This window comes from Balaenoptera acutorostrata, chromosome 3, assembly GCF_949987535.1.
Source record: "Balaenoptera acutorostrata chromosome 3, mBalAcu1.1, whole genome shotgun sequence".
Lineage (NCBI taxonomy): Eukaryota > Metazoa > Chordata > Mammalia > Artiodactyla > Balaenopteridae > Balaenoptera > Balaenoptera acutorostrata.
In genome coordinates, this window is record NC_080066.1 from 139,123,482 (window position 1) to 139,146,614 (window position 23,133).

Here is a 23,133-nt window from a genome sequence, read left to right on the forward strand (position 1 = left end):
TGGGTGGAAAAGTCTGCCTTGCAGAGTATACATATAGTTTATTGAGCCCTTTCTATGGCCAGACACTATGCTAAACATGTCTCATGCATTATTTCACTTTATACACATACAAAAATCCTTTTTTTTTTACATAGGTTGTCATTATCTCTATCTTATAGATGAAGAAACTGAGGCTGAAGAAAAAAATTTTTCCAATTTTTCTGACACTGACCAAGAAGTGTCAGAGCCAGGCACAGCCTGTCTGATGCCAAAGTCCCTTCCTTCAAATGTTACAGATGAAGGCTGTACGCCTTGCTCTATATTTGTGTGTTCATGTCTTTATTCCCAGTCCTAAATGTCATTCTTCTTGAAGATCATAAACTAGAAGAACAGATCGAATAATTGTACTATAACACGTTAGTGGTAGCTTATAAGGAAGTAAGATTTTTTAAATAAGTCTGGGTCTGATGCTTACAAGTAGAACAAAAGAATGACCGTATTGTTACAGCTAATAATCTGATTAAGATTTTTTGCCCTGGTTAACACTTTTGGTTGTATGTAATAAAAACATATTTTTACAAGTATGTTTTAATTTCAACTCTTTTCACAGTCAGTACTTTGTTGTCCTGCCAGAATCAAGACATAAATCCTTAATATAAATTAGTAAATCATATGAATTAATGGTAGACAGAAAAACAGAAAACAGATTTGGGTTTTTGCTTAAATCCTTCCCTATGAGATATTAACTAGATAAGCATTATTTGTAAAAAGAATTTGGGATTAGCAATCAAAAGTCTTGGGTTTGTGTTAGATACTGCCCCTTTGTATATGTTTGACCTTGGGCAAATCACTTAGCCATTCTGAGCCTCAGTTTCTCCCTCAATTAAAAAAAAAATCATCACAGTTAATTTGAATGCCAAATGAAATAATACACATGAAAACTCCTCAGCTATACATTTTATTTTGTATATCAACTATTCCGTTTTTTAACAATAACATAGATCCTGCTAACCTTCTCAAAATCCATTTTTAATATGAGAGCGAACTTTAAACACTCCTGACACATAAGTCAAAAAGTTAGTTTTCCCCTTTCACCTTCAATTTGTGGATACTGTATATTAAAGAAAACAGGTGTGTGGGGGTGTTTTCCCTATTTCTCATCTTCCAATCCCTTGTTTAAGGAAACTAAATGGTAGAACATAACAGCTTTGTTCTCTGTGTCAGCAGAGCATTAGAAAGCCCTGGAAGAATGTTAAAGCCCTTTCAAAATACTATTTTTAGGTGCAACATTGTCAGGAAATAAGCTTTCACTGAGAGGTTTGGAGAAAAACGGCACTTGAAGATCAGCAGCTGGGATAGCAAAATGAGTTACCTTGTATTAAATTTTTACGGCTCAAGCCAATATCGTTAACAACAAGTAAAATATTCTTTCTCCAGGTTGAAATTATCCAACGATGAAATCAAACGGGCAATTCTAACCATGGATGAGCAGGAGGACCTGCCCAAGGACATGTTGGAACAGGTGAGCTGCCGGGCAACGCTCAGAGCGCAGGTGACACTGGACTCTCAGCAGGGAGCGGGTACTGAGGAAAGAAATCTGGTTGTTGCTGGTAGATGATTTCCTCATCTCTGAATTGAGGAGGTTGAACCAAGCTTCCACACAGCTCTGTCAGAAGCCTCTAGGACTTGATTCTTCCCTTGTTTCCAAAATGATGGGTGAGAAGGACGGTCCAGAATTTGTCAAATGCCTGGGACCCTCGATGCTGGCATCTGTCTCTCATGCTGCCTGCCATCAAGTTGTTACTCCTTAGCCGGTCATAGAAATCTACCAGCTTTAGTAGAAAATGTCTGTTTCACTGGAATATTGAGAATCTCAGCACTGTGAGGTCACAGGCTGCACTGCGTAAACTGAGTCATTGCTTAATCCCTGACACAATGTGTGTCTTGGTCTTGGCTCACTGTTCCCACAACCACAAAAGCCACTGTTAACCCGCTAGCACTGTCATCTTCATCAAAACACTCGTATGTGTCATAAGGTGGGGTGTAAACTTCTTGGGGCTGGGCCTTGTCTCCGTGAGTTGTATGGCACTCTTCTTGCATTGTAAATGGCAGGAAATTCAAATGCTGGGGATCGTAAGTATGGCGTAGATTTATACACAATCAGTATACATCCTTGTCCGTGGTATTTGAAGATAATTTGTATTTTGTATGTCCAGGCAACAAGTTGGATGTGGTGCCCTAGCCTCTCATCATGCGGTGTTTCCATAACATGCTCCGTGCAGCCACTCCAGCTGTGTTGTGTGTTGTCAGCAGCTTGGTTCAGTTATCTCCCAAATGATACTGTTGATGATACTGTACTAGCAGATGCCCCAGGGATGGTTACCTATCTCTCAGTCTGGCCCTAAATTTTTCTGTGCATTGTGGGGACAGTCTCTGAATGCTCTAAGCCTGTTCTGTCTCCTTGTGCCTGCAACAGAATCATATTTTGAGAGATTTTGGTCAAGAGGCCTCCTAGAGCCAGGACCACTTAAGGTCAACAGTGGACACAGGTGATCATGATTCCAGGCTGAACTTGAGGTATCACCTGTAGGCATGCTCAGCTCCCAGGAGAAGAAGAAATGGATATTTTGCTCCGCTAACAGGATCCCAGTGGAGTGCCTGTATGTGTGTGCATTTTCCACGGTTCTCACTGATTTCCCAGAAGGCCTCAGATACCGGGCAGGGAGGAGTGATGTGTGTGGTATCACCACACCTCCATGGACCCGCCCCTCCCTGAAACCTCTGCAGCTGCAGTCATCCCGGGTGAAAACCGTCACACTTAGCAGTGGAGAAACTTTTCTTGCTGTCCTTTTAAGTTTTGATTTAGTTCCCAAAATAGCTAATGACTATGTTTCCAAGTCTGTTAGGATGCTCTGTGTATAAATAGTTTAAACGTATTCCTTTTTTCGAGCATTTTTAGCTCCTCTGCCCGCTCTTCCCTCCCTCGCTGAATACCAGTCAAAACAGAGCCTCTGCCCCAAGAGAGTGGAGCCCAGCTGCCCTCTGTCCCTCCCTGGCCCCCAGGTGACCCTGCGCTCCAAATGCCTGCATCAAAAATTGCTTCACCCAGAGTGAAGAACTAAGCAGAAAGCTGCTTTAGTCCTTAGGTCTTCAGCCTCTATCGATAAGGTCGTATGCTTAAAATTCCACAAGATCTGTTTACTGTGAAATTGCAACCAGCAAAATTCCTCCTTGAGGGAAAGGATTTCAGAATCTTGCCAAAAGGGCTTGTAGTGCACATAGAACGTACTTCAAGTAAATACAAGTACGAAAATCAGTCTACTGAAGCAGAATCTGGCCGAGTGGGATACTTCCGACCTGGCCTCTCCCCATAGTTCTGAGTGTCTTGCTCTCTGCTCATCTCCCAGGCTCTTTCTTTTCCTCCTTATTCTACCCCCCTTCCTCTGCTTCCTGTGCCTTCACACAGCGTCCTTTACTACTCGTTATGATCTGCATTTGAGCCACATTCCACCCCTCCTCTCCTGCTGCTTTTAGCCACTGAGATCAGATCTCAGATGAGATCCATACACTCCTCTTTCTTGGGCTGCACACCTTTCTCCTTATCTCCAGGTGTTTGTCTGGCTCTTCATTCCTCTCAAAACTGTCCAAACACAGTCTATTCTTGACTCTGACTTGAGATGGCCTGAGCCTTTAGCCTGTGCCTCTCACTGTGCTCTTGTGAGTAACGAGAGACAGATGGTGTCTGTGTTATCCTGAACAGGGGCCTGTAGGCTCAGCAGGGCAGGTATGGAGGGACCCCTGAAACTAGAACTGAATTTCCTTGTCCAGAAGGTAAAAATCCAAACTCGGGGGAAAAAATAAGCCTTGTCCTCTCTCTTCCTCCTTCTTTCCCTTGCCCTACTACCTTCCCTCCAGCACTGAGGACGAACAAGAAGACACTTGTCCAGTGTTACCATTTGAACATGGGAACATCCATGCCTAGAAGCTCTCAGGCCACCAGACCTGTGAATCCCCTGGCATCTACTTCCGTCTTTCCGCCTTCCACCCCATTAGGAGAGAGGGGTGTCCCGGGCTTCTGCTCTGGCCCATCCTTTCCTTGTGCTCAGGGACCTCGCCCAGAGGGCCCTGCCCCTCTCCTCAAGGTCTTCCACCTTGCCCTCTCGACATGTAACTTGTTCAGGTCCCAGCCCTTCCCACACACACCTCTTAAGACCGCACATCCCCATGTGCTACTGTCCTCTCTCTTTTTTGACACAGCCAGTTCTTGAAAGCTTGTTCACTCTTCCTCACCTCACTGCAATCCATCCTCCTCACCTCCCTTAAGTTGTTCTCACTAAGGGTACGAACTTTCTTGTTGACAAAGCCAGGGAGTACTCTGCAGTCCTTATCTTCCTTAACGTATTGGTGGCATGTGACACCGATGGCCGCTTGCCCCATGGTGAAACACCTCTTCCCTTGGCCCTGTGATTCCACATGGGCCCCTCCGCTGCCTTCTAGGAAGGTTCCTCTTCTTGTTCTCATCCCATCAATGCCAGCTTCTCTCCAGCCCTGCTTTTTTCTCTTGACGGGCCCCCTGGTTACCTTACTCACATCCATGCATGTTGTAACCCACACCAAAGCTTTGTCTTCCAGATTTCTTTGGGATTTCAGACCCATTTGTCCACCTGCCTACTAGAAATCACGACTTGGTTCTCTTGCCAGTATTTCAAACACTAAATTCACCTTCTCCTCACCCACCCTCCTCCAACCTTCTCCTCCTGGGTTCCCTGTTACACTCTGCGTACATCATTGCCTAAGCCAGAAGCCTGGACCTCATCCTTTTGACCCTCATCTACCACAGTTGACAAGTCAGGCCAGTTCAAACCCCATAAATAGCTCTAGAACCTGTCCACTACCCGTTCCAGGCCACCACCGTCTCTCACCTGGATTACTGCATCAACAATCTAATCACAACCCCCAATACTTTTGATCCTTTCTAAGTCTTTCTCCATTCTGCAGGCAGAGTGATCTTTTTAAAGTGCAAACTCATTCCCCTACTTGAGATTTTAAGTTACATCCCATGCCCTCAAAATAAAGACTGAATTTTTTACAAGGCCCTTGCTCCTCCCTGACCTTGCCCACTGCTGCCCTCCCCCACTGCTGTGATGGCCGCTCTTCCTCCTGTGTAAGTGCTGCACTGCCCCTTCCAGAACCCAGCATGATAAGCACTCTGCCTGGAATATATTTCCAACCTCAGACCATTCATCTCCTTCCCTGTAGTTCCAATTCTCTTTCTCTGCTGGTGGTACCCAGACTGACTACCTTTTCTGACGTCCCTTAATTAAATCCAACAAACATTTGAAAACCTGCTAAATGGACCACCCAATGCCAGCATCAAGTTTATAGGGAGGATCTCAGGGTCCAGAGGCTCAGTGTAATTTTTTTTTAAAAAGTCCAAGAATATTTGATCTAGAAAATTGCACACAAGCACAGCCCTGGGCATACACATACACGTTTGTGCCTTTAAAGAAAATTAGACACATAAAGAAGTGCTTCTTCTACTTTAAGTATTATTACTATCTCTTCCACATTCCATGCTCATTTCTTCCTCCAAAATAAAATATGGAATCAAAAACTTCACATCCCATTGTGTTCCTCTCACCTAACTACATGGAGCAAAAAATGAGAAGGAATTAGATAAGCCAAAGAAATAAGCAAATTGATTAGAAAATACACATAAAAGTACTCATTTCAGCATGATGTAATAGGAAAAAAACATAGAGCTGGAAGTCGAGACCCAGGTTCTATTTCTGAAGATCACACATACTTGCTTTATAATCCTGGGTGAGTGACCTAATCTCTCTGGACCTCAGTTGTAGCATCTTCTCATGAGAAGGTTGACTTTCCAAGGCCTCTCTAATGGACTATGTAAAGTGGGTCCTAGGGGCACTATAGAACAGATAGGTACCAGAAATGAATCTTACACCAGTTTAACTACTTTCAAGTAAAAATAGAAAGGTTTTTTTCCCATTTTATTGAAATATAATTGACATACATCACTATAAATTTAAGGTGTATGGCAGAATGATTTGACTTACAAATGTGAAATGATTTCCACAATAAGTTTAAGTTAGCACCCGTCATCTCATACAGATAAAAGTTTTTTAAAGGCAAAAAACCAAAACAACCTTTTTTTTCCTTTCTGATGAGAACTCTTAGGATTTACTGTCTTAATAACTTTCATATATATCAAGCAGCAGTGTTAATTATAACCATGATGTTGTACGCTACATCCCCGTTACCGATTTATCTTGTAACTGGAAGTTTGTACCTTTTGGCCACCTAAATGGAAAGATTTAATCACTTCATTGTATCTGAACAGTCACCTGTGAGGAGAGCTTATAAATTAAAAGTTAAAATTTCATCTTGGGACAAGTTTAACTGAAAGCGTGAAAAATGAGGGCAAGAATTTAAATTATAAACCTCAGTTTTAATATTTGCATGTACTTTTTAGCTCTTGAAATTTGTTCCTGAAAAAGGTGACATTGATCTGTTGGAGGAACATAAACATGAACTGGATCGGATGGCCAAGGCTGACAGATTCCTTTTCGAGATGAGCAGGTGAGTTTGAAAATGTTTAAAGAGCAAAGATGCCCCTGGCCTTTCTAAGGAAGTGAATCTTTTGATTCCTGTTGAATTATCTGGGCCAGTTAACCTGCCTTAACTTGAAGCGTTTTTAAATCCCCAAATCTCCTCAAGTCTGAGTTGTGTGGAACTTGATTGTTTTGTTCATGTGAGTTCTCGCCCATGGGTGAGCCAGGGTCAGAGTTTCTTCGCAGTTATCTCTATTTCTGGGCCTCTTTGGCTCATGTACCTAATCAAGTCATAACTTTTCTGGGTTCCAGTCAGTGTCATTCTCCTCAGCACTTTGATCCCTTGGGATTCTAGCTCACTCCTCCTTATACCGCAACATCTCAAGGTTGTTGTAAAATAGAAAAAAATGGGCAGACTCAGAGGTATCAACGTAGAGCCCACGTAACGAAATAGCCAGGGTCTGGATGTCAAATCACCACACACGCAGACATCACTAATCAATCGTGGCACTCTTCCCACGGAACCTTGTCAAACTTTCTCAACCCTTCTCCAGAAAGCCCCGCAGCAGCTGCCGCTCTGTAATTGAGTTTGGCATGTGAGCTGAGTTGCTTTGCCATCCCAGGCCTAGCGAATTGATTCTGCATTAGACAAGGACCAGTGATCCTGAAACTCTCAGTCAACCCCAGGGCAGAGCTCCTCCCCTGAGTGCCAGTGACCTACATGGTGACCAAGGTGAACATGCCACTCTACATTTCTGCCATATCTGGACTTATTTTTGTTGTTTCACCTCAACTTGCCATTTTGTATACTACTGTAGAACAAAGGATGGTTTTGAAATTTTGGCACGTGTGCCCAGCAACCCTTCGTGTGGACAAATACATGACCACCTGCAATAACTGCCCCTTAGTAACTGTCTAGATCTTTGCATGCATCTTAATCCTGCTATCAGCCCTGCCAGGAGGGCTGTCAGGCAGGGAGGTATTCTCTGCCAGCAACTGGAGGAGTTAAGGTTCCTGCCCAAGGTCACCTAATAAGAGCAGAACCTGGCCTGCATCTGTCTGATCATATGGTATAGTTTTGGATGAGGGCTGATCGCTAGTCCTACTGGACTGAAGTTTCCACCAGAGAGCAGGTTAGGCAGCGATTTCAGAAGGCCTGGGCAGGTATGCCCACCCTCACCCGCTCAGAAACACCAAGCAGCCTGTCTTGGTGGTGATCACAGGCCAGTTCCCTGTTATCTCTAGTCACTAGTCGCTATCCTGGAAGGCAGAGCTTTCCAGCCCTGAGGGGTGCAGCTAGGGACCTAACTATGAAGAAAGAGGAAGGTTTGGGGATGTGAGTGGGGAGAGGGTGGTATGAGGAGAGAATGCTGGAGACAAGTTTTACCCTACAGTTCTGCAAGGCAGACTCTGTGGCAAGTGAAGTACCACGGCAGGAGTGCAGGCAACTGCCCTTCATTTGCAGCAGAAGCGAGGAGTCTACATTTTCCTTTTTATCGCTTTTCTGTTCTCAAGAGCTACTAGGACTCTGAGGAAGTGAAGGGGGCTTTAGTCAACGGCAGTTAGATCTCACTTTCTTTTAGCAATTGCATAAGCTGATTGGAGCTGAGGCCCTGCTGCACTTGCCCGAACACTCCCTGTAGGGCACCAGGAAACGGGCTCTCCAGGTGCAGTTGGCCTCAGGCCCTGTGCTCCTGTTCAGGAGAGGAACTCTGCGTGCGTGTGCGTGTTGGGGTGGGAGTGCTCTAAGGTACCATCACCTCCATATTCATTGAGTGAACGTAGGTGTATTAAGTACATGTTCATTAGTTGATGCTTGCTCTTACAGAATTAATCATTATCAGCAAAGATTGCAGTCGCTGTACTTCAAAAAGAAGTTTGCAGAGCGTGTGGCAGAAGTGAAACCCAAAGTAGAAGGTAAAGTCAAGCTACCCAGACTGGCAATGATGTTCATCTCAAGTGCCCATTTACAAGTGCAATGCAAGTGCATATAGTAAACTGGATCCCTTTGGTGATTTTTTTTTTTTTGCTTGAAATCTGTTGGAATTCTGGCAGATAATTACTTAAGGTCTGTCCTTGGCTTGATGGACTAGCCTGGGTTCTGGAACTCACAGCACACTCCCTGGACTCCTCTGCAGAACTGGGCTTTTGCTATCTGGGTGTTGGTGAGGAATTTATTTGATCACTACTGGCATTAAACCTACAGTTAGCTTTCTTGTAACGGGGCCTTACTGGATTTTTCTGAGGGAAGATTTGAGGCTGATATATGGTTTGATTTTGAGGCTGCTAAACTTTTAGGTGTTTGAAATGTGGGCAACTGAAGAGCACAGCCACAGAGTGCAGGCTGACTTTGGGATCCTGATGACACCTGCCAGCTGTGACATGTCACACGTTTGCCCAGTTTTTCTATCAGTGGAATTGATCAATTGTCCTGTGATCTGACTCACACCAGGCAAGAAAGGGTTTGCAAAGGAATGTGGAAAATGCAATTGCTGCTCTATATATTCCTAACTGCTTATGGTCGGTGAGTCAGCCAAGAGAAAGACTGAGAAAGGCTAGGATTGTGCACCTATCTCTGGGTCTCTTGAACAACTTGAGCTGGCTCTCCTTGCCCCCTTGCTCTTGGCTTCTGGTAAAGGTGTTCGGAAAGTGCTCCCTGGTAGTCTAACAGCCCTATCTTACATCTTCAGTATCTGTTATCAGGTGTGTGGATTTAGGATGGGTATCATTGAAAAGTCTTGTTGTAATAGTCTTATGTATTTTGTTTTGAAGCAATTCGTTCTGGTTCAGAAGAGGTGTTTAGGAGCAGTGCCCTGAAGCAGTTGCTAGAAGTGGTTTTGGCATTTGGAAATTACATGAATAAAGGCCAAAGAGGCAATGCATATGGATTCAAGATATCCAGCCTAAATAAGATTGCTGACACAAAATCCAGTATTGATAAGTAAGTATGGAAGATCTGGGTGCTTAGGTCGGGGCTCAACTTTGTACCCTCTGGTCCTCCTGGGCCTCCTCATCCCGAAGTGTCTGGTCTGCACTTCTCCTTCTCCGGCTCTTTCCTTCTCCATTGACTCCCCCCCTTCCTGTCTCATGACCACACGTATCCCCAAGTTCCCACTGGGCCAGTTATCCTTCATTTTCATTCCACAAAGATATCATCTAGTCCAAGTTTTTTGTGTTTGGGGTTTTCTCGGGTAAACTTATTACAGTGTGATACACGAAAGACAAGTTCACTCACCGTAAAGGTACAGCTTGATGACTTTTCACAAATTGAACACATCTGTATAACTAGTGCCCAGTTCAAGAAACAGAACCTTACCAACATCCTAGTAGCCTCCTTCACGACCTCACCTAATTGCTGCTCCTCCACAGAGATAAAAAACTGACAGCTGATGATAGAATGTGAAGTGTGTTGGCTTTTTAGGTTATGGTTTCCTTGGTCCCTGGAAGCTAGCAGCTATATGAAAAAATGACAGTGTATAAATGCATTTTGGCTGTTGGCATTCAGCTGATCATCCCAAGACTCATTAAAATGCTTCCTAGAAAGTGTGTTTTAGGTGAACAGATTCCTGTTAGAGACACCAGACGGTGAAAATGTGCTAGTGTCATTTCCAGGTAAGGACATTAGGCATATTAACTCTAGCTTCCCTGAGAGCTGTGTTTCCCCCTGACTTGGAAGGAATTTGTTTCTAAGGTAAACTTCTCTGTAACCCAAATTATTTTTAGAAGTATAGGCTGTTCACCCTAATTATTCCCAACCAGTGAGACTTTTTACTCTATATTTTCTATAGGGTTAGTGAAGCATAGCATTATGGCAACCCTGAATCCATCGTATAAGAAACAAGCAGTGTGTTCAGTTATGGGGCTAAACCTTATTTTTGCATTGTGTAGAAATAGATTAACAAAGCACAGCTGATACGTTCTATCAACACCACCTTATTTTTTTTTGAATTTTATTATTTTTTATACAGCAGGTTCTTATTAGTTATCTATTTTATACACATCAGTGTATATATGTCAATTCCAATCGCCCAATTCATCACACCACCACCCCCACCTCCCCACCCCCACTTTCCCCCCTTGGTGTCCATACGTTTGTTCTCTACATCTGTGTCTCACTTTCTGCCCTGCAAACCAGTTCACCTGTACCATTTTTCTAGATTCCACATGTATATGTTAATATATGATATTTGTTTTTCTCTTTCTTACTTCACTCTGTATGACAGTCTCTAGGTCCATCTGCATCTCTACAAATGACCCAATTTCGTTCTGTTTTATGGCTGAGTAATATTCCATTGTATATACATACCACATCTTCTTTATCCATTCGTCTGTCGATGGGCATTTAGGTTGCTTCCATGACCTGGCTATTGTAAATAGTGCTGCAGTGAACATTGGGGTGCATGTCTCTTTTTGAATTATGGTTTTCTCTGAACACCACCTTATTTTTAATGTAAGTACTTGATCCTTTCAGAGCCCGTTCACATTTGATTGTCACAACAACCTGTGAAGTCCCCAGGCCAAGTGTTGTATCGCCTGTTGTCAGATAAAGAAACTGAGGCAGGGTCAGGTGGCTCATTTAGCTTGTCTGAGGTCACAACCAGCAAGGTGTTTGGCCTTACAGGTATTTGACAGTTGTTCTAGTGGTCTGCCCACAGCTCTCCTCTACCAACAGACTGATTTTATTTGGAGGTTGCAGTAGGTAACTGCAGCATCTTACTTGCATATAAAGAGCAGCCATCTTTTAAGGAAGGGTATTCTCTTCAACTGGGCTTGCAGGTTGGGGAGGAAGGAAATCCTCACCACCAGTCAGTCCTATTCTCTTTCTCTCTCTCTCTCTCTCTCCCTCCCCTCACACACTCACACACACACATTTGCCCCCCACCTTCCAACTTACTGATAATCTGGCACTTACTACATGATTATCTGCTAGTTAATGATATAAAATTTTTCCAATACACAATAAGCCTTTTCAAAACAATAAATTAAAAACATTTCTGATCTTCTTCTTTTCCCTCTTCACTCTGCATTAAAGGCTTGTTTCTGGTAATGACCAGAGAGCAGTCAAATGTGAGGCTGTTTAGTTGTCTTTATTACTCAGGAATTTATATTCACTCATATGAGGTGTTATTTGGATAGCAAACAAATGTGGTTTGCTATCCAAATGTGATCTGGTTTTAAGTCTTTCTACACTAAAAAAGGCATATATGGTTAATTAAATAAATTTCTCTGACTAACAAAGCATTTCTCTGAAATAATGAAGGAAAATGGCATTACTCTTTCTCGCGATGGTCGCTGGGATTTTGCCTCTCATGCAGCCGGCACATGGCAGACATATAGATTCTGTGAAAGGCAAAATTGAAGTGGAACAATACAGCTGAACACCTGCAAAATAAGTGGCCAGAACTATTAGCCACTGTTTTACTTTGCTGAGCAATGGTTTTCTAATTATTAGCGCAAGAAAAATAAGGGGAAATTTTTTCCCGTGTGGGCCAGTTGGCTCAGAGGAATAGGATTGCATTGACTTCTAGGAAGCTGCAAGGGTAACCAGAAATGGTTTGCATTGCTATGGGGAAAAAAATTGTTTGGCAGCTCTGCTTTACTTTTGTTGGGAGGGTGGGTACTTAGCCTTGTGAATTAGCAAACTGCCTAAAAATTATGGAAATGTTTTTAAAGAAATGCATTTGTGTCCTCCTGATTATGCTAACTTTCAGTAGCGTAAGTGGTTCTTGATCTTGGCTGTTAGTCTCAGTGGGGAGTTTTAAAAAATACCCACACCTGGTCCCACCTCATTCCAATGACTGAATCTCAGGTTGGCCCAGGCATCTGGGGTCCAGGTGATTGTCATGTGCATCAGAGTCGGGGACCAGGGGACCAGGGGACCAGACTACCACAGCGTGGCCTCATAGATAGTGTTATCAGATGCCCGCGTTTTCAACCCAGGTCAGTCAGGGTTCAGCCCTGTCACCACCAAAGAGGGAGCTGGTTGTGCAGTTAGGAGCTGAAGTGTTGCTAAAATTAGGCTGCGAGGGTATCATATCCATGATGGTACAGTCCTGGCCCGTTTCCAGGCCCTGCCCTGAAATAGGGGGCATTCTAACTTTCCAGCCATCCTTTGCTGCCACAGCAAAACAAATGAGTCAGAAGGGGAAAATGTTATCACCCAGTCGAAAGAAACCCGTAAATGAGAATCGTCAGTAATTTTCATCAGTGAGTTGCTGCTCTGTACTTTCAGACTTGAAAATTAGCTGTCCTCTCTAGTGGATTAAACATCCCTCACTCCCCACCCCACCCTGCTTGTTAGGAACTTGCAGGGAAGGCCTCGTCTTTGGGTGGATGCACTGTGAAGGGACGTCCCCTTTGGCAATGGTTCAGACTCATTTCCATCACCCATCGCATTACACAGATTTTGAAGGATCCCCATTATGGGCCAAAAACGTAATTCTTATCCCCTGCCCTTCCCTTTCAGAAGATGTGTGCTTCTTTTGACATATATTTTTGTAAATCCCATGAAGGGTCTCCTCTTCTCCCTTTCTCTTAAGAATGCCTGCCTTTCAGGAACCTACACATTTTGAAAGTAATGCAGGGATATAGCATTCTTGTGGAAGGAATCACTTGAATATACAAATCATATGCAGATATTAACCATGTTTAATACTCTCTCCTTCTGTAATTGTAGGAACATTACACTTTTGCACTATCTCATAACTATTGTGGAAAATAAATACCCCAAGGTTCTCAATCTAAATGAGGAGCTGCGGGACATTCCTCAAGCAGCAAAAGTAAAGTAAGTACTTAGAGTGAATTGTTTCAGTTTTTTAATCCGTTGGACTGTGGTTTAGCCGTTGAGATAGTTAGCATTGCATGAAGAGGGTCCTTCTGTTTGCTTTCCCCTGAACAGTGTATGAAGTAAAGTTTGAATCGTATCCAAGTCACTCAGATGTGTTACATGAGTTTGAATATACGGTTGACTCTTGAACGGGGGAGTTAAGGGTGCCGACACCCCCCGAATCCCCACTGCACAGCTGAAAATCCAACGTATAACTTCCTAGCTGACCCTTCCTGTGCAGGGTTCCTCAATACCCATGGTCCCACATCTGAGGATTCAGTCAACCACAGATCATGTAGTACATAATTATTGAAAAAAAATCTGCGTATAAGTGGACCCGCACAGTTCACACCTGTGTTGTTCAAGGGTCACTGTATACTTGTTCTAGCTGTTTCGGAATGTTCCTGGATGCAGTTTCTAACTTCTACAAAACCTAATTTTCTGAGTTACGACGAGTCTAGGGAAGCAGTGTGGTTTCACTAGTAGTTGGAAAGGGTGGTTCTTTTAAAATACAGGTGGGAGCACCCTTAGGTAAATGAGGATATGAGGATACGTCGTTAAGCAAGTGGAAGTCCTGCAGGTCAGGGTGTTGCTAGTAATTTTCCCATGTGTACACACTCCCAGAAACCAAGCAACCTTTTAATAGAAAGCAGTCTTTATGCAAATGAAGGAACTAAAAATAAAGTGGAAAGTCACTAAACTTTCCCCACAAACTTCACACCACTTTTCAGAGACCTCATGAGGGGCAGGCACTTTTCCTTGCTGTTCTTCCTGCTTCCTTTTGCCCCCACCCCGCCTTTTTTAAAAGTTTATTTATTTATTTATTTTTGGCTGCGATGGGTCTTGGTTGTCCCGCGCAGGCTTTCTCTAGTTGTGGCGATAGGGGACTACCCTTCGTTGCGGTGCGCGGGCTTCTCATTGCAGTGGTGGAGCACGGGTTCCAGGTGCGTGGGCTCAGTAGTTGTGGCTCGTGGGCTCTAGAGCACAGGCTCAGTAGTTGTGGCGGATGGGCTTAGTTGTTCCGCGGCACGTGGGATCTTCCCCAACCAGGGCTCAAACCCGTGTCCCCTGCATTGGCAGGCGGATTCTTAACCACTGTGCCACCAGGGAACTACCCCCCTCCCCTTTTTTAAAAACATATTTAAACTGCATCTTTTTGCAGTGATTTTAAAAAGCCTGACGAGCAGGCTAATTTTTTCCCTCTGTAGAGTTTGGTAGAAATGTACCATGTAAGACATGAAATTAAAATGTTGACGTAAATGAAGTGTCAGTGAATTTGTTTACATGTGAATTCTCTGCGAGAATTAAGTTGTAATCTCTAATGTTTAAAAGCTGTCAGACAAAAAGCAGTATGGGAGAAGCCCAGGAAACTTTCTCTGTTTAAAAAAAAAAAGTCAATGAAAATGAAAACTAATTAGTAAAACTTTAAGAACAATCATTGTTGATTGAAATGTAGGCCATCACCTTGTAATATTCATACTACCAGAGCATTCATGAAAAGCAGTATAATAATAATGAAGAGCACAACACACACGATTGTGGATCAGCTGTTTCTTTTCCTTGTCCAGAGGGAGCCACGCATGGCAAGAAATTCATTTCCACATACCATAATCTGCTTAAGTGAGATTTTTGTGAGATTGAAACATGACATATTTCTATTCTGCCCTTTTTAACCTATAAAAATTATACCTGCTGGCTGTGGAAAACAAAAAAAAAACCATAATTCCATACCTAAATTTCATAAGTTTAAAATGTTGCTGTCTTTCTGTGAGATCTGAACACTGAAGGGAATTTTAAACATTTAAAATGAAGTAGTGTGGACTTCCAAGCATGAAATATTTAAACTCATCGTATATTTAATACAATAAGTGTAAGTTCCACGTTGGTTACTAAAATGTTGCCATTTACAACAGCATGACTGAGCTGGACAAAGAAATAAGCACCTTGAGAAGTGGCCTGAAAGCAGTAGAGATGGTGAGTATGTTTCCTGTTCTAATTCCCGGTGCCTTCACTCTCTCTGGTGCTGGTGATGGCGTCCAGCGGAGGAGTTGCTGGTTGCCTTGGCATGCTCATATGCTCAGGATAAACATTTATTGTTTAAAAAAAAGAAAAAAAAATGCAACAACGAAGAAGCAAAGGCAGGCTGTGTTTAGCCTGGCGATGCAGTGGCAGGCAGCTGGATGTCATGGGGGCATCACGGGAGCAGGAGCTGGGAAATTGGACCCAGAGTTCCACCACTTTCCTACCTGTGAGGCAGGACTCATGAAAGTGGATTGGCTAGAGAGTCTTCAAGGTCTTCTCGGTGTTTCTGTTCTCTTTATAAATGGTGTTTACTCTCAGAGCAATGGAACTTCTCTGTTGTCTTTGAGTCAGTCGCTTGGGGAGTAGTTTTTGAGCACGTTGGGGGTACAGTCCATTCTCAGGGCAAGGGGATCACGATGACTCAGAATCCTTACCCTCCAGGTGTTACAGTGGCCAGGAGCAGTCAGTCCAGTTCACCTCCTAAGTGATGACAAAGGTGCCTTGAGGAGGATCGGGGATTTAGGTTAGCCCGAGGCTTCGGGAATGGCTGGCGTGTGTGAGAGGAAGCTTCTCCTCTGGACGAGACGAACTTTGAGCTGTGGCTTAGAAGGAGGGTAGGGTGAACTTAGGTACGGAGGAGGGAGGCTGTCCCAGCTGTACGAGATGACCTGGGCCCGGGCTCCATGGAAGGAAAGCAGGTCAGGTTGCCGGAGGCAGAGGAGCCGGTGGAACTAACGCAGACTGAGGGCGCAGTGCCCCGTGGGTACTGCATGAGGGCTGCTGACAGGGCGGGGCGGGTTGGGGGAGAAGCCTCGCTCGGGAGAGCAGAACTCTGGCCTGGCACTTGGTGAAGGAGGCTGGTCTGCAGGCAGGTCGGGAAGGTGCCCCACAGATCATTTATTAGTAACGCCAGGAGGACCCTCCTCCTTTTTTGAAGATAAATTTATCTATTTATTTTTTATTTTGTTTGCATTGGGTCTTCGTTGCCACTTGCCGGCTTTCTCTAGTTGAGGTGCGCAGGCTTCTCAGTGCGGTGGCTTATCTTGTTGCGGAGCACGGGCTCTAAGTGTGCGGGCTTCAGTAGTTGTGGCACCCGGGCTTCAGTGGTTGCGGCACGCGGGCTTCAGTAGTTGTGGCTCGTGGGCTTAGTTGCTCCACGGCATGTGGGATCTTCCCGGACCAGGGCTCAAACCCATGACCCCTGCATTGGCAGGCGGATTCTTAACCACTGCGCCACCAGGGAGGTCCCACCTCCTCCTTCTTATAATCGTAAAACCGTGCCATAGAAAGTAGTTGACTTCATTAAAGAAATAGCTCTAATAAAAATTAGAGTCACAGTGTCTAACCTTTTCTATTTTTAATAAATTAAGGAGCATGTAAGGTTTTCTTTTTTTCCTTATTTTGGGGTAGGGGGGTAGGGGTGGGTCGCTGTTTAAAAAGAGCAGGAGATATTCTTTTTTCCAGCCCCTGTGGGCTGAGAGACTGTGAGTGCGCGTGGAGGACGGTCCTTGGCTTTCAGAGGCCAAACTGGATAAGGGCAGTTTGGGACGAGGCTTGTGTTACAGCCTTCACTCTGAGGCCATTGCCTCCCAGTGGAAAGCTTTCTTGAGACTAGCATGGCAGTGACTGACAGTCCTAAAGCCTGACAATGGAGGCTCTGACCCCTGCATCTGAGCTAGTTCAGAGCAAGGCATGAGAGAGGGGTCCCAAGGAAGTTATGTGTTTGGGGGGTTTATTAAAGGTTGTGTTGCTGAAATCTCTCCAGCCCCTGGGTCACGTACAACGTAACACACTCTTCACAGGAAAGGGGCTACAGAGGCCTCCCCCTCCCTCTGGCAGCTTAAATGTTAAGAGGAAGGAAATATTGGGAGGCAGACTTGAATCCATCCAAACATTCGTGTGTCCCAGTTGTGCTTTGCACAAATCGATTACATTGCTTGAAGGTATCAAAGACAGAATTCTTATGGAATTATACATTCATGAAACACTTTAAAATTGCTTTCACATCTCTGTACCTCACACACATACATACACTCTCTTTCCAGGTCAGAGAACTACGATTGTGGCAATTTCTTTTAATCAGAGCAAGTCTCATGATTTATAAGAGTTCCCACTTCTTTTCTTTCATTTGATTCCCATGATGATGTGTATATTACCCTCCTATATTTATTTATTTATTTATTTATTTATTTTTAAACATCTTTATTGGAGTATAATTGCTTTACAATGGTGTGTTAGTTTCTGTTTTATAAAAAAGTGAATCAGTTATACATATATATATGTTCCCATATCTCTTCCCTCTTGAGTCTCCCTCCCTCCCACTCTCCCTATCACACCCCTCTAGGTGGTCACAAAGCACTGAGCTGATCTCCCTGTGCTATGCGGCAGCTTCCCACTAGCTATCTATTTTACATTGGGTAGTGTATATATGTCCATGCCACTCTCTCACTTTGTCACAGCTTACCCTTCCCCATCCCCATATCCTCAAGTCCATTCTCTAGTAAGTCTGTGTCTTTATTCCTGTCTTGCCCCTAGGTCCTTCATGACCTTTTTATTTTTTTCCCCTTAGATTCCATATCTATGTGTTAGCATACGGTAATTGTTTTTCTCTTTCTGACTTACTTCGCTCTGTGTGACAGACTCTAGGTCCATCCACCTCACTACAAATAACTCAATTTCGTTTCTTTTTATGGCTGAGTAATATTCCATTTTATATATGTGCCACATCTTCGTTATCCATTCATCTGTCGATGGACACTTAGGTTGCTTCCATGTCCTGTCTATTGTAAATAGAGCTTCAATGAACATTTTGGTACATGACTCTTTTTGAATTATGGTTTTCTCAGGGTATACGCCCAGTAGTGGGATTCATGGGTTGTATGGTAGTTCTATTTTTAGTTTTTTAAGGAACCTCCATACTGTTCTCCATAGTGGCTGTATCAATTTACATTCCCACCAACACTGCAAGAGGGTTCCCTTTTCTCCACACCCTCTCCAGCATTTATTGTTTGTAGATTTTTTGATGATGGCCATTCTGACTGGTGTGAGATGATATCTCATTGTAGTTTTGATTTGCCTTTCACTAATGATTAGTGATGTTGAGCATTCTTTCATGCGTTTGCTGACAATCTGTACATCTTCTTTGGAGAAATGTCTACTTAGGTCTTCTGCCCATTTTTGGATTGGGTTGTTTGTTTTTTTGATATTGAGCTGCATGAGCTGCTTGTAAATTTTGGAGATTAATCCTTTGTCAGTTGCTTCATTTGCAAATATTTTTTCCCATTCTGAGGGTTGTCTTTTGGTCTTGTTTATGGTTTCCTTTGCTGTGCAAAAGCTGTGAAGTTTCATTAGGTCTCATTTGTTTATTTTTGTTTTTATTTCCATTTCTCTAGGAAGTGGGTCAAAAAAGATTTTGCTGTGATTTATGTCATAGAGTGTTCTGCCTATGTTTTCCTCTAAGAGTTTGATAGTGTCTGGCCTTACATTTAGGTCTTTAATCCATTTTGAGTTTATTTTTGTGTATGGTGTTAGGGAGTGTTCTAATTTCATACTTTTACATGTAGCTGTCCAGTTTTCCCAGCACCACATATTGAAGAGGCTGTTTTTTCTCAACTGTATATTCTTGCCTCCTTTATCAAAGATAAGGTGACCATATGTGCGTGGGTTTATCTCTGGGCTTTCTATCCTGTTCCATTGATCTATATTTCTGTTTTGTGCCAGTACCATACTGTCTTCATTACTGTATCTTTGTAGTGTAGTCTGAAGTCAGGGTGCCTGATTCCTCCAGCTCCGTTTTTTTCCTCAAGATTGCTTTGGCTATTCGGGGTCTTTTGTGTTTCCATACAAATTGTGAATTTTTTTGTTCTAGTTCTGTGAAAAATGCCAGTGGTAGTTTGATAGGGATTGCACTGAATCTGTAGATTGCTTTGTGTAGTAGAGTCATTTTCACAATGTTGATTCTTCCAATCCAAGAACATGGTATATCTCTCCACCTATTTGTATCATCTTTAATTTCTTTCATCAGTGTCTTATAATTTTCTGCATACAGGTCTTTTGTCTCCTTAGGCAGGTTTATTCCTAGATATTTTATTTTTTGTTGCAATGGTAAATGGGAGTGTTTTCTTAATTTCACTTTAAGATTTTTCATCATTAGTGTATAGGAATGCTAGAGATTTCTGTGCATTAATTTTATATCCCGCTACTCTACCAAATTCATTGATTAGCTCTAGTAGTTTTCTGGTGGCATCTTTAGGATTCTCTATGTATAGTATCATGTCATCTGCAAACAGTGACAGCTTTACTTCTTCTTTTCCGATTTGGATTCCTTTTATTTCATTTTCTTCTCTGATTGCTGTGGCTAAAACTTCCAAAACAATGTTGAATAATAGTGGTGAGAGTGGGCAACCTTGTCTTGTTCCTGGTCTTAGTGGAAATGGTTTCAGTTTTTCACCATTGAGGACGATGTTGGCTGTGGGTTTGTCATATATGGCCTTTATTATGTTGAGGAAAGTTCCCTCTATGCCTACTTTCTGCAGAGTTTTTATCATAAATGGGTGTTGAATTTTGTCGAAAGCTTTCTCTGAATCGATGATCATATGGTTTTTATTCTACAATTTGTTAGTATGCTGTATCACATTGATTGTTTTGCATATATTGAAGAATCCTTGCATTCCTGGGATAAACCCCACTTGATCATGGTGTTTGATCCTTTTACTGTGCTGTTGGATTCTGTTTGCTAGTATTTTGTTGAGGATTTTTGTATCTATGTTCATCAGTGATATTGGCCTGTAGTTTTTTTTTTTTTTTTTTGTGGCATCTTTGTCTGGTTTAGGTATCAGGGTGATGGTGGCCTCATAGAATGAGTTTGGGGGTGTTCCTCCCTCTGCTATATTTTGGAAGAGTTTGAGAAGGATAGTTGTTAGCTCGTCTCTAAGTGTTTGATAGAATTCGCCTGTGAATACATCTGGTCCTGGGCTTTTGTTTGTTGCAAGATTTTTAATCACAGTTGCAGTTTCAGTGCTTGTGATTGGTCTGTTCATATTTTCTATTTCTTCCTGGTTCAGTCTCAGAAGGCTGTGCTTTTCTAAGAATTTGCCCATTTCTTCCAGGTTGTCCATTTTATTGGCATATACTTGCTTGTAGTAATCTCTCATGATCCTTTGTATTTCTGCAGTGTCAGTTGTTACTTCTCCTTTTTCATTTCTAATTCTATTGATTAGAGTCTTCTCCTTTTTTTTCTTGATGAGTCTGGCTAATGGTTTATCAATTTTGTTTATCTTCTCAAAGAACCAGCTTTTAGTTTTATTGATCTTTGGTATCGTTTCCTTCATTTCTTTTTCATTTATTTCTGATCTGATCTTTATGATTTCTTTCCTTCTGCTAACTTTGGGGTTTTTTTGTTCTTCCTTCTCTAATTGCTTTAGGTGTAAGGTTAGGTTGTTTATTTGAGATGTTTCTTGTTTCTTAAGGTAGAATTGTATGGCTATAAACTTCCCTCTTAGAACTGCTTTTGCTGTTTCCCTTAGGTTTTGGGTCGTCGTGTTTTCATTGTCATTTGTTTCTACGTATTTTTTTATTTCCTCTTTGATTTCTTTAGTGATCTCTTGGTTATTAAGTAGTGTATTGTTTAGCCTCCATGTGCTTGTATTTTTTACAGATTTTTTTCTGTAATTGATATCTAGTCTCATAGCGTTGTGGTCAGAAAAGATACTTGATACGATTTCAATATTCTTAAATTTACCAAGGCTTGATTTGTGACCCAAGATATGATCTATCCTGGAGAATGTTCCATGAGCACTTGAGAAGAATGTGTATTCTGTTGTTTTTGGACGGAATGTCCTATAAATATCAATTAAGTCCATCTTCTTTAATGTATCATTTAAAGCTTGTGTTTCCTTATTTATTTTCATTTTGGATGATCTGTCCATTGGTGAAAGTGGGGTGTTAAAGTCCCCTACTATGATTGTGTTACTGTCGATTTCCCCTTTTATGTCTGTTAGTATTTGCCTTAGGTATTGAGGTGCTCCTATGTTGGGTGCATAAATGTTTACAATTGTTATATCTTCTTCTTGGATTGTTCCCTTGATCATTATGTAGTGTCCTTCTTTGTCTCTTGTAATAGTCTTTATTTTAAAGTCTATTTTGTCTGATATGAGAATTACTACTCCAGCTTTCTTTTGATTTCCATTTGCATGGAGTATCTTTTTCCATCCCCTCACTTTCAGTCTGTATGTGTCCCTAGGTCTGAAGTGGGTCTCTTGTAGACAGCATATATACAGGTATTGTTTTTGTATCCATTCAGCCAGTCTGTGTCTTTTGGTTGGAGCATTTAATCCATTTACATTTAAGGTAATTATCAATACGTATGTTCCTATTCCCAGTTTCTTAATTGTTTTGGGTTTGTTATTGTAGGTCTTTTCCTTCTGTTGTGTTTCCTGCCTAGAGAAGTTCCTTTAGCATTTGTTGTAAAGCTGGTTTGGTGGTGCTGAATTCTCTTAGCTATTGCTTGTCTGTAAAGGTTTTAATTTCTCCTTCAAATCTGAATGAGATCCTTGCTGGGTAGAGTAATCTTGGTTGTAGGTTTTTCTCTTTCATCACTTTAAATATGTCCTGCCACTCCCTTGTGGCTTGCAGAGTTTCTGCTGAAAGATCAGCTGTTAAACTTATGGGGATTCCCTTATGTGTTATTTGTTGTTTTTCCCCTGCTGCTTTTATTATTTTTTCTTTGTATTTAATTTTTGATAGTTTGATTAATATGTATCTTGGCATGTTTCTCCTTGGATTTATCTTGTATGGGATTCTCTGTGCTTCCTGGGTTTGATTAACTATTTCCTTTCCCATATTAGGGAAGTTTTCAACTATAATCTCTTCAAATATTTTCTCAGACCCTTTCTTTTTCTCTTCTTCTTCTGGGACCCCTATAATCCGAATGTTGTTACATTTAATGTTGTCCCAGAGGTCTCTGAGGCTGTCCTCAATTCTTTTCATTCTTTTTTCTTTATTCTGCTCTGCAGTAGTTATTTCCACTATTTTATCTTCCAGCCCAGTTATCTGTTCTTCTGCCTCAGTTATTCTGCTATTCACCCCTTGTAGAGAATTTTTAATTCCATTTATTGTGTTGTTCATCATTGTTTGTTTGCTCTTTAGTTCTTCTAAGTCCTTGTTAAACGTTTCTTGTATTTACTCTATTTCCAAGATTTTGGATCATCTTTATTATCATTATTCTGAATTCTTTTTCAGGTATTGCCTATTTCCTCTTCATTTGTTAGGTCTGGTGGGTTTTTACCTTGCGCCTTCATCTGCTGCGTGTTTTTCTTCTCATTTTGCTTAGCTTACTGTGTTTGGGGTCTCCTTTTCGCAGGCTGCAGGTTCATAGTTCCCGTTGTTTTTGGTGTCTGTCCCCAGTGACTAAGGTTGGTTCAGTGGGTTGTGTAGGCTTCCTGGTGGAGGGCACTAGTGCCTGTGTTCTGGTGGATGAAGCTGGATCTTTTCTCTCTGGTGGGCACGTCCACATCTGGTGGTGTGTTTTGGGGTGTCTGGCCTTATTATGATTTTAGGCAGCCTCTCTGCTAATGGATGGGGCTGTATTCCTGTCTTGCTAGTTGTTTGGCATAGGTTGTCCAGCACTGTAGCTTGCTGGTCGTTGAGTGAAGCTGGGTCTTGGCATTGAGATCGAGATCTCTGGGAGATTTTTGCTGCTTGATATTACGTGGAGCTGGGAGGTCTCTGTGGACC

At 42.3% G+C, this 23,133-nt stretch overlaps 1 protein-coding gene across 3 annotated transcripts in view; it reads left to right on the forward strand.

The window, feature by feature from the left end:
* DAAM1 (dishevelled associated activator of morphogenesis 1) overlaps positions 1-23,133 on the forward strand; it is a 175,201-nt gene that overhangs the window by 142,365 nt on the left and 9,703 nt on the right. For all 3 annotated transcript variants that reach the window (XM_057544132.1, XM_057544134.1, XM_057544133.1), the window contains 6 exons: positions 1,417-1,501; positions 6,473-6,579; positions 8,380-8,468; positions 9,324-9,492; positions 13,228-13,335; positions 15,291-15,351. In XM_057544132.1, coding sequence (XP_057400115.1) covers positions 1,417-1,501; positions 6,473-6,579; positions 8,380-8,468; positions 9,324-9,492; positions 13,228-13,335; positions 15,291-15,351 — 619 coding nt within the window. The remainder of the gene's footprint in view (positions 1-1,416; positions 1,502-6,472; positions 6,580-8,379; positions 8,469-9,323; positions 9,493-13,227; positions 13,336-15,290; positions 15,352-23,133) is intronic.